The sequence below is a fragment of the Zootoca vivipara genome, chromosome 7, assembly GCF_965207765.1.
Source record: "Zootoca vivipara chromosome 7, rZooViv2.hap1.1, whole genome shotgun sequence".
NCBI lineage: Eukaryota > Metazoa > Chordata > Lepidosauria > Squamata > Lacertidae > Zootoca > Zootoca vivipara.
This window is the reverse complement of record NC_142590.1, coordinates 31,076,637-31,087,594: the sequence shown is the minus strand read 5'-3', so window position 1 is coordinate 31,087,594 and position 10,958 is coordinate 31,076,637. Positions and strand designations below refer to the sequence as shown.

Genomic DNA, 10,958 nt, shown 5'->3' with positions numbered 1-10,958 from the left:
GCTGCAGTCTCGAGTCATACAAGCTTCCAGGGGCGCAATAAAGCCGGCTGAAACGCAGCTAGCCTATCGAGTAAAACGCGCGCAGGATCAAAGCCTATGTAGACTTGTTGCGGGATCCTAACCGTGCCTTCTCACAGCAGCAAGCCCAATAGGTGCGCTTGGACCGTAGTCTCAAATTAGCCCCGTTGAACTCAAATTACAGACTCGCGCTGCCCGCGCAGGGTACATGCGCACGGGCCACAAGTTTGTCCCAAGCGGGCCGCCGTCGGACTAAGATGGCAGCGCCCATAGAGCGGTAAAGTGGGCGGGCGGCGATGGAAAAAAGCCGGCGTCGATGGCTGATTTCAAGCGCTGGAAGGAGCAGCGGCTGTCGCGCGCGGACGGGAGCCGGAAGGGCAGCGTGGACGAGCCCATTGCGGGGATCGTGCGGCTTCTCAATGAGCGCGACAGCTTCTGCACCACCAGCTCGTGCTCGGGGCGCGTGGTTGTGCTGGAGCAGCCGCCCCTTCTTCCCCGCGCCGAGGTGAGCCCGGCTAAGGATCCCCTGGGGCGATACCGCCACCGCCACTGCAACCAACGCGGGGGACCCGCAAACCCAACAGCTTTTTCCTCCAGCCCAAATGGCTCAGGGTGTCTCCTGCGTCCTCTAGAGTTTTGTGCAGATTTCGGGTTTTATTCAAAAGTAAAACCTTAGTTCCGTACGCTCCTGTGCGAATCTTAATTTTTAGGATTTACAATAACGCGGAGAGCCTGTGGGGCTTCTTAAAGCCTAATGCATTTCATAAAATTTGTACACCACTTGATTTAAAAAACAAACAAACCCCACCCTCAAAGCGGTGTGTGAAAAGATAAAATCGTGGGGTGGGGTGGGGGGGGTGGAATTTGACACATTAAAACATACGAGAAGTTAAAATACTAAAACAAAACCATTGTGCCGTTAAACCGACTTCCTCAGACTGCAGGTTCACGAAAACGTAATAAGGCATTTATTAGTTGGCTTAGGGCGCCGCAAAACTCTGGGATGCTTTCGTTGTAGGAGACGGACGTCGCTGCTCCTCTGGAAATCCTTGCTTAGCGCGACTTGCTACTGGGTAGCCTTCAGCAATAGGAATCCAGGGGTGCAGCCGTTTCTACTCACAGCCTCTAGACGTTGGGCATCAGCATCTCCTCTCCTCAAATTCCATTATCTTCCTATGGGGGGAAAATCTGCCTTTTCCAAACTTATTCAGCATTTTCAGTTCAGATCACAGACGTTTAAATGGGGATTAAACAAATCACACACACCCTATCTCTCTGCCTTAGTCAGGACCCAAGGTGACTCACAGCATTAAAAGGAAAATCCCACAATCAGTATACAGTAAATGGAGGGGGGAGTAATTTTGTTGAAACAGCACCAAAAACACTGAAAACCATTTAAAAGAAAAAAGCAGGGGATGGAAATAAATGTGTGCAAACGCACCCTCAGAAGTCTTTTCCACAACAGCCCCTTAGTGGCCAAAGGCTTTGCCTGCTGCCGAAAGGAAAGGGAAAGGAGTCTCCCTAGAATATCTCAAAGCCCAGGCAGGCTCATATAGAGAGATCTGATCCTTCAGATATATATGTCATAACTAGTGCTTTGAGTTGTTTCTGGAAACAAGCTGGAAACCAGTGGAGTTGTTGTACTCCCTGTAACTGGCTCCAGTTAGCAAGCTGGCTGCAGCATCTTAAGGCACTTTCCACAGGCAGTCCCACATAGAGCATGTTGCAATAATCCAAATGGGGTATAACTAAGACATGTACCACCATTGCCAGAGCAGGCATCTGGAGCTGACATAGTTGGTGCACAAGTGTAACGCTACTCAGCACCAGTAGAATTCCTATTTCCTGATCTGCCTTTTGACTGACCAGGTGCACGCTTGCCTTGTCTTTTTTTTTTTGTTGTTCACCCCCATTTGGTCCATATTTAAGATGGAAAGGAGAGAGAGAGAGAGAGAGAGAGAGAGAGAGAGAGAGAGAGAGAGAGAGAGAGAGAGAGAGAGAGAGAGAGAGAGATGGATGTCATCTACATACTGGTGACACTGAAACCCAAAACTCTGGACAAGGTTATCGATGGCTACTTGCTATGATGGCTGTGTTATACCTCCAGTGTTGAAGACACTATATCTCTGATGAATACCAGTAGGTGGGAATCACAGGCAGGAGAAAGAGTGCTTTTGAACTCAGGTGCAGCTTCATATGGGCATTTAGTTGGGCATTGTGAGAACAGGATATTTATCAGGCCTTTGGCCTGATGCAGTAGCAATCATCTTCTGTTCATAAGGTTTCTTTTACCTAAGCCCAATGTGGCAGGTTCCAAAAAAGATTGTTTTTGGTCATTTCTCTTGTCTCCTTCCCTCTCCTTCCACTGAAACATCTCATACTCTCACTTTGACACATTTGTTCCACCACACTGTGCTTTTCTGTCTGGCCTTTCTTTCTCCCACTCACCTGCGGTGTGAAATTTGTTGTGGGAAGTGTTCTGCATTGGTTTCTATATATCCAGAGATTTATGAAACGATTTCCCCTTCCTGCTAGGCTACCACCGGCTTTGAGATACAGAAGCAGAATTGCACCTGGCTCATGGTGACCCATCAAATATGTACAATCGAAAACGTGGTAAGAGAACTGTTCCAGGGTGAATTCTTTATGCATGCTTAGAAAATCCTTGTTTGTGCCATATGCATACAGTCAATAATTTTGAGATTTATTTTGAGATCTGGAAATTGTAGTAGTTTCCAATATCTACCAGGTGAGGGCAGACTTAGGGTAGCTGATGCAGGATGTTAGCACAGAAAAAAAATGCCATTGTTGTAGAATGATATGTTTAGATTTTTCATATTTGGCTAATAGAACTGTTACAGTGAAAGTATGAGAGATCTTTAACATCTGTGAATTAGTTGTATGTAATATAGGCTGTACAGTATTTCACTTGTTAAAAAAAGGTGGACTACCAAGTTCTTAAAGGCGGCAGGACATTTGATTCCATCACTGCTGTTTTTCTGCTTGTAACAGTTATAATCTTTGTGTGATAGCCTTAATGCTATCACACAAATATTATAATTGCTACCTGTCTGATGCAGGGTTTCCAGGAGCCCAGTTCTTCTACACCAGAAGATACAACAGCCCACGCTTGTAGATCTGATTGAATCTCTGGAGGGAAGACTGTAGTTCCAGTAACTAAATACGTGAAAATATTTCCCTGACGCCCCTTTCTCAAAACACCACATGGCAAAACTCTCTACAGTATTATTATTATAGTTTAATGAAAAATGGGTATTTTTGAGATCTGAAAAAGGACTTGTTTCAGCCTCAGCAGTATATAATTACAGTTCCAGAAGTTATGCTTTCATATTTATTGATTGAGAGCCTGATCCTACACCCACTGGGAATTTGGCAGTTGGCTTTTGTGGAAGAAAGGTGGGAGTGTGCATAGGAAATTACTTTCAGTATTTTAATATTAAAGTTGAGCCTTTTGCAGGAAATTAGTGATCTAGAAGCTATACGGTAACAATATCCTTCAATCACAATGCATATTTCAGAACCATATTTTGAAGAAATGTGATTTGTAAGTCTCCATAGATTTAGCCAAAGAAACTATAAGCATGTGTAGAGGAAAAACAGCCAGTGCTTTCTTTGAAGTATGCACCATAGCAGCTCTGATACCAGAAAGCTGTGTTTTAAAATGAATTTGTCCGTTGAAGCTGGTTTCTTTATCTAGTGATGCTACTTCTGTGGCGAATTCCTTTTTCTTTTATCTCAAGCTACACCCAAGGTCTTCTCCTTCCATACCTGCCTATATCTTTTTTGGATTTATGACGGGATGGTGATTAAACTGTATTTTATGTGCTTCCTTTTCCTAGGATAGAGGATAAATCATTGTAACTGTAACTGCTCTGTTAGACTTACCTGCGAAAACTGGAGGGGGGGAGAGAGAGAATATAGAAAAATATGTTTGAGAGTCTGTAATTAAAGTAAATTTTCAAATACTCTGGCACCTTCATCATTAGGGTATTTTGAATGGAGTACATATTTAAGATCATAGGCCAGCTGATCTTACTTAAGCTTATCATTTCCAATGATTGGTTGAGTAGAGGAAGTTTATACAACTGATCTTTATTCTATCCCCTGTGACTCCCTGGAAACTCTCACTAGAGTTCGGGAGAGCGTCCTGAACATTGGGGGCTGTATCACATACAACTGCAGTGCAAGGAGGGCAAAAGAATCTTGATCCAGGAGTCTCCCCCAACCCTCTGGCGAGGATTTCCTGGCAACCTTTCTCTTTTGATAGAGTTGCATGCTTTGCAACCATAGTATACAGTGCAGGTGAAACTCGAAAAATTATAATATTGTCGAAAAGTGCATTTATTTCAGTAATGCAACTTAAAAGGTGGAACCAATATATGAGATAGATGCATGACATGCAAAGCAAGATATGTCAAGCCTTTATTTGTTGTAATTGTAATTATTTGTCGTTAGGCGGGTCAATTATAAATGGAATGGAATTAATGAAATGCAATAGTAATGTTTATTTTTGTTTATTTTTGTATTATTGTAACTATTTGTTTTATTACTGTGGAATTTCCAAAAGAAAGCATTTGTAAAAATTAAAAGAAAAATAAAAAATAATAAGTTCCATTACTGAAATAAATGCACTTTTTGACGGTATTCTAATTTTCTGAATTTCACCTGTACAACCCCTTGTTTTTACCTCAAGAGGTTAGTATAGAATTTCAGGGACTGGTAGTTAAAGAACCAACCCAGCTCTGATTTTTAGTTCTCTAGCCCATAGTCGAAAGAGCATGGAGAAGAATTGCTGAATCCATATGCCATGCAATATGGTCAAAGAACCCAGGCAAGCTTAAGATGTTAAAGAAAATGAAGTTGTGTGTCCTAGCAACCGTGTGGTCTCCTAGCAGCAGACATTCCATCAGGTAGCAGAAGGGAGGGAGAGAAAAGAAGAAGGGTTGTCATCAATCACCACTGCTGAGAGACAAGCTGCCTTTGGCTCTTCCTCAGAGCTGTCACTTACTGACAGCCATTCTATCCCAGCTGATTGTTGTATGAACTAGGTTCTTCCCCACCCCACACTAAGGACTGCCTTAGTAAGCCGCTCAGTGGAACCTTTTCAGCTAATGAGTGGGCAAAAGCAATTTTAATTAATTGTTGAATATGACCAATTGGAGGCATAACCTTTCTATGTAGAGAAATTTGATGTGCCTACCTTGAATCTATAACATTTCAGACTTCGTTAGAGACCTGCAAACCTGTAGAAAGGTTGAAAAAACATGTTATATGAAGATTTCTAATGATATTTTAAAGAAAAAAAAACTAATACATACACCTTACCACAACCAATAGTTGGATTTGTTTTGATTTGTAGTTATTTTAATTGATGCCTTCTTTCCTTTCACTTTGCAATATCGTTTGAATTAGTGTGGCCTACTACAGATTAATCACTACTCTTGGCTCATAACTATAGCTAAAAGCATTGCTTAAATTCAAGCCAGATTATTTATTTGGGATGGGCATAAAAATAGAGAAACTTTGATCTGTGCAGGCAAGAACTTCTGTAGAGTACACACTTCCACATGGTTGGCACCAGCCATGATCCATCAATGGTACGGTAATTTAGCAACTGTACAAATTCTGCTATGGTGGAAATTCCTCACCGAAGGGAAATTATGCTCTAGCTGGAGCTGCTGCTTTATCTAGCATAGAATAGTGACATTTACTGACATTTACTAGACTAGATTTCAGTCTGCTTTTGTGCTGGTCAATATCTTTCCAAAGTGGAGAGATAATATTCCTGAATGAAGGCACTGCTGGCAGGAAAAAGTAATCGTATACTGGTCTCTCCCCCCTCCCTGTTTAAAAGGTTACATGTGCAGAAAAAAAGTCTTCCTTAAAAAAAAAAGCCTCACAATTTGATTGTCGAAAAAGTGCCCCCTCCCAAAATTTACACATCTCTCAAAGCAGTGCTTTGACCTTGCTGCTAGATTGAGTATTTTTTTAAAAAAACAACAGATTGTTTGGAGGCTTTTGGTGAGACTTTGCGAATGAGTGTGTACGGTGTGAACAGTCACAGCTATACAACGTTGCCTCCAGAGCTCTAAAATGATATCGCGTGTATCTTTGGGAAGTCAAATCCCAGTAGAATGTGTAGCTGAATCCATTATGCTGAAGGGAATCAACCAAGCAGAGTATGTACGGTAAGTAGTATGAGTTGTAGGAATTTATTTTTAATTAGCAGACTGAATCAGCTTCTGCTGTGCAGTGTTTTTGAGATGCTAAATAGGCTAGCTATTGTTTTTTTTTATGGCTCACAGATGTAGCACTGATAGTAACATACTGTGGATCTTCCAGCTCACAGCCTTACAGAAAGCGACAGATGATGCCATATTCAAATTTGAACCATTTGTGCTTCATGTGCAGTGTCAAGACCTTCAAGATGCACAACTTCTGGTAAAGTGAAGTATTGCTGTTGTACTTAAATTCCATACTTGCTACATAAGAAACAGTTGGCTCTTAACTAAGTTCTCACACCTACAACCATTCCCCAAAGCATTCTGCGTTTAATAACTAAGACTATGAAAATACGATGATGGGAGCGAAATGGGATTTTTATTATTTCTGCAGATGTGATGCTCGCAAGTAAAATTATAGTTTGGTTAAAATCAACGGCAAAGATCCCACTGATGTTGGAATGAGAATTTCAGAAACATTGCCTGTCCTGTTTGGCTGGCAGCTTTCATTGCAGACATGGTTTCGTGTGGTAGCCAGAACCCTTTCGGGGCTAAACTTGTGATAATTAAGACTGTGACCATGCATCTTCCAGGAGCTATTGCAAGCTTCTTTCTACTACTTTGGTTCACATCAGCAAAAAAAATGCTATCTTTGGCTTTTCCTAACTTTTTGGCCGTGCTGAGTATTATGTAATATGGCCACAATTTGGAGAAGCACCTACCAGAGAAGACTTGGTGTTGCTGTTTTTTCCCCTAAATGGCAACTCTTCGTCCATCCAGCATTTCTCAAACTTGGGTCCCCAGCTGTTGTTGGGCTATGACTCCCATCATTCCCGACCACTAATTCTCTAAGCTAAGGATGATGGGAGTTGTAGGCCAACAACAGCTGGAGACCCACGTTTGAGAAACACTGGTCTGTGCCATATTGCAAGCTGCATTTAAAGCTGGATGCTTTTCCCCCAAAAAGTAGCTTTGGAAATTGTTTGGCAGCTCCGCTGCTCGAGAGATGCAAGCTCTCTCATGCACTGAGAGCAGAAGTGGGGCCATATTCCTTTGTGAGCAACCTTCCGGGGGCTGTAGGCAAGTGGACAGCGGACCAGAGAGAAAAGTGGGTGGAGCAATAAATGTGAATGAGGTGTAGCCTCAGAAGGCTCCAGGGGGCTGGATTTGGCCTCTGGGTCTGAGCTTCCTTGCCCCTGAATTGCCTGTAACATAAGGCTTTTAAGCTTTCCGATTCACAACACATTTCCACACTGCCATCAAGCACGCCCCTATTGAATTCAAATCATGAACATTTTAGAGTTGCAATACAATTTACAGCGCGGTGTTTTATCCCGCTCTGAAGCTCAGGGATATTTCAAAGCAGAAACAACCATTTATAATTCAGGTTTTAATATAACAAGTCATTTGAAATAACCACCCCTATTTCTGAAAGCATTTAGACTGGAAACAAATACTTGACAGTAGAGATGTAAAATTTCCGAAAATTTTGAAGCTCGGAAAAAAACACCAGGTTTTTTGGGGGGGGGGGAATGGAAATTTTCAGGAAAATTGAAAAAAATGCTACATTAGCACTTCTTTTTTCTTTTCCAGATTGAAAATCATTCTGTTAATTTAGAAACATAAAATATAACTATGGGCAATTTTAATGGGCATAAAATGATCACAACTAGCATATTAAAAAATATAGTGTATCCAAACAATTATTACAAACAGAATTTACTTTTAAAATAATATTTATTTGTATTTGTAACAAATGGAGCAATAATCTCCTGAACTGTTTACTAGTTTATGTGGAACAAAAAAAACTCCAGAAAACATGAATAAATGTTACTTCTGGATTTTTAAAAATTGTTTTCTGGAGTTTTTTTGTTCCACATAAACTAGTAAACAGTTCAGGAGATTGTTGCTTCATTTCCTCTCCACTGTATTTAAAAAACATTCTCATAAAAAGAACTGAAGAAGGAAGTGGGACTAAGTTTCAATGAATGGGCATGAAATTTAATCAGAATCATTTTCTGAGCTGTAATGATTTATAAAATATTTGAACCCCTTATCTTAAAATATCCATCGTGTTAAAATAAAACATTCCATAACCTTTTTTTTTTCAATTTTTCAGAAACAAAAAACAAAAAAGGCTTCGGGGGAAAAATCCAGGTTTTTTCCTAATTTTTCCAGGGGGGTTTCGGGTCTTCATATCTCTACTTGACAGTGCACTTAGTTTCATTGTTGCCCATCTCTCCAAGGCCATAGCTGAGGACGAGGTGGTGGTTGATGATGGCCGTTTCCCTCTTGCCTTTTACAGCACAAAGTGGCTATAGAAGCCGGATTCCGGAACTCTGGCATAACTGTTGGCCGAAAAGGAAAAATTATGATGGTATGTTATATGTTCCTACACTGCAGGAGGGAAGGGTGGCAGGCACAGCCGGAGTACAACTTCCATGTGGGTACTGTTTATGTCACCTCCTCAGGCTCTGCAATGGCAGGGACCTATTTTTGAGGCACTGATACGACAGGCATGAATACGGCTTTGAGTCCAGTACCCAGTAGAATGCTGTGGTCCTAACAATAATGCTGAAGAGAATAAACCACGCAGAACCAGAGTGGTAGTGCAAGTATCAGATACTTTTTTTAAAAAAAAATGTGGAATCAGCTTCAAGCCATCTCGAGGTGACCCCAAATGCTCTTGGTCAGACTTTGGGAGCAGCCACTAAAATCCCTAAAAGTCATTACATCGTGGTCGCCACATATATGACCACATGCTGATTTCCACCAAGCTATGTGAACGTACTTTGTGGCAGAAATATGCAGTGCCTACCTTTGCCATCTCGTTCTCAAAATGCAATGATAAAATTCTTACTTTGCTTTAATGAATTTGCCTCTCCGGTGGGGGTAGCTGCTGCCTCCAGTTCAGTAAAAGATGGTAAATTCCAGGTTTCCTGTTTTCGTCTCACTTGCAGGCTGTCCGAAGCACCCATTGCTTAGAAGTGCCACTAAGCAGGAAAGGAAAACTGATGGTCAGTGAAGAATACGTTGACTTTGTGGTTCAAGTTGCTAATCAGAAGATGGAAGAAAATTGGAAGAGAATTGACAGGTTTGTTAACAATAAATTTATTGTTAGCTTATACCAGGCATCCCCAAACTCCGGCCCTCCAGATGTTTTGGCCTACAACTCTCATGATCCCTAGCTAACAGGACCAGTGGTCAGGGATGATGAGAACTTTAATCAAAAACATCTGGAGGGCCAAAGTTTGGGGATGCCTGGCTTATACCAATCCTAGCAGGTAAAATATTGGCAGCAGGAAAAGGAAGAAGATGTAGATAAGATGCAAGCTACCAGATAGAAAGCTAAAATTAACTTATTTGGACTCAGCAAGTTAAATACATAAATGTCTAGCAGACCTTGAAGAAACCCAAGTCCATACACCTTTATTTTTATTTATTTTTTAAGGTTTTATAGCTCTCTCCAGCTTGCTTTGGAAAGCAGAGACCATTCCAGTAGCTCACCTCTTGAGGAGAAAGAAGAGAACAAAGACGAGAACAATACTATGTACTCCTACAGAAGAAAAATAAAGTCTAAAGGAACTGAAATGGATGGTGAATGTACTTCTCCTGGGAAAAACAGAGGCTTAGAAAGTGAAGATGAGACAGAAAACAGTATTGGTGTTTTTCACTAAAATATGCTACAGATAATTGTGTGAAGTAGATATATACCCACATTATGTTTGTATAATGTTTATGTTGTTTTGCTCTTTGTGAGAGCTTAGCCGATAGATTACTGTGCTCTATAAAGTAGATATCTAAAGTAGATTACTATGGATATTAAGTTACCAGCAAAGTACTGTAATAGAATGCCACAAAATGTTGATGAACATGTGGAAATGGCATTTTTAATAGTGGAGGTAAAACTTGTTCTTCAAGCAATATTGTTTTACACAAAATATGCAATATTCCAAACTACCTAATTCCAAACTACCACCATCGTTGTGCTCTGATATTTGCTATTCCAGTTTTGAAAACCCAGTCTGAAAGTTCTGTTGTTAAATATATTTATCGTCTTCACTTAGTAGAGATAATTGAGACCACAAGGGCCCTTCTGAGAGGAAAAGCTTTCAAATGTTTGCGAGATGAAAATAAGTGTGAAACAAATTCATCATAGCTGCCAAGTTTTCCCTTTTCTCACGAGGAAGCCTATTCAGCATAAGGGAATTTCCCTTAAAAAAAGGGAGAACTTGGCAACTATGAAATTCATCCTACTGAAATAAATGGTTGTCACAAGCATTAATCTTTGCCATGTCAGTCATTTGTAAACCTTTCACTCCTTCCTACTCCAGACGAGTAAACAAAATCAAATTATAAAAGAATTAGGCAGTGATATTTCCATTTGGAAATCACATTTTTCTTCATCTTTTAGTGGGGTTTGCATAATAGAGTCTCATTTGTACAAGGAGTTTTGCTTGTGCAATGGAGCTTCTCCTCCAACATGACCACTGATCTTTTCTGAAGCATCTGGTGGGAGGCAAGGAGAAAAAATGTTTAACTTAATTTATTTATATTCAAGGCTGCTTACAGCATTTAAAAACAGCAATTATAAAATAATGGATAATAAAAACAAAGTAGTTAAAAACAATGACTAGAATACACCACAACATATCTAAACCCAACAGTTAAAGTATACGGTAATTTGCCAGAACAACA

At 40.6% G+C, this 10,958-nt stretch overlaps 1 protein-coding gene across 1 annotated transcript; it reads left to right on the top strand.

Annotated features, from left to right (window-relative positions):
- Nucleotides 1-252: 252 nt before the first annotated feature.
- On the top strand, nucleotides 253-10,545 carry TYW3 (tRNA-yW synthesizing protein 3 homolog). The gene is made up of 6 exons (XM_035124253.3): nucleotides 253-523; nucleotides 2,554-2,634; nucleotides 6,382-6,480; nucleotides 8,566-8,637; nucleotides 9,221-9,354; nucleotides 9,712-10,545. The coding sequence occupies exons 1-6, from the start codon at nucleotides 335-337 to the stop codon at nucleotides 9,935-9,937; spliced, it is 801 nt and encodes a 266-aa protein (XP_034980144.1). The 5' UTR covers nucleotides 253-334; the 3' UTR covers nucleotides 9,938-10,545.
- Nucleotides 10,546-10,958: the final 413 nt, after the last annotated feature.

Excerpts from the sequence above, each read along its gene's own strand:
- TYW3 (XM_035124253.3), top strand. The coding sequence starts at position 335 with ATGGCTGATTTCAAGCGCTGGAAGGAGCAGCGGCTGTCGCGCGCGGAC. Across the intron at positions 6,481-8,565 it reads TTCAAGATGCACAACTTCTG|CACAAAGTGGCTATAGAAGC; the intron begins GTAAAGTGAAGT and ends TGCCTTTTACAG. Across the intron at positions 8,638-9,220 it reads GAAAAGGAAAAATTATGATG|GCTGTCCGAAGCACCCATTG; the intron begins GTATGTTATATG and ends TCTCACTTGCAG.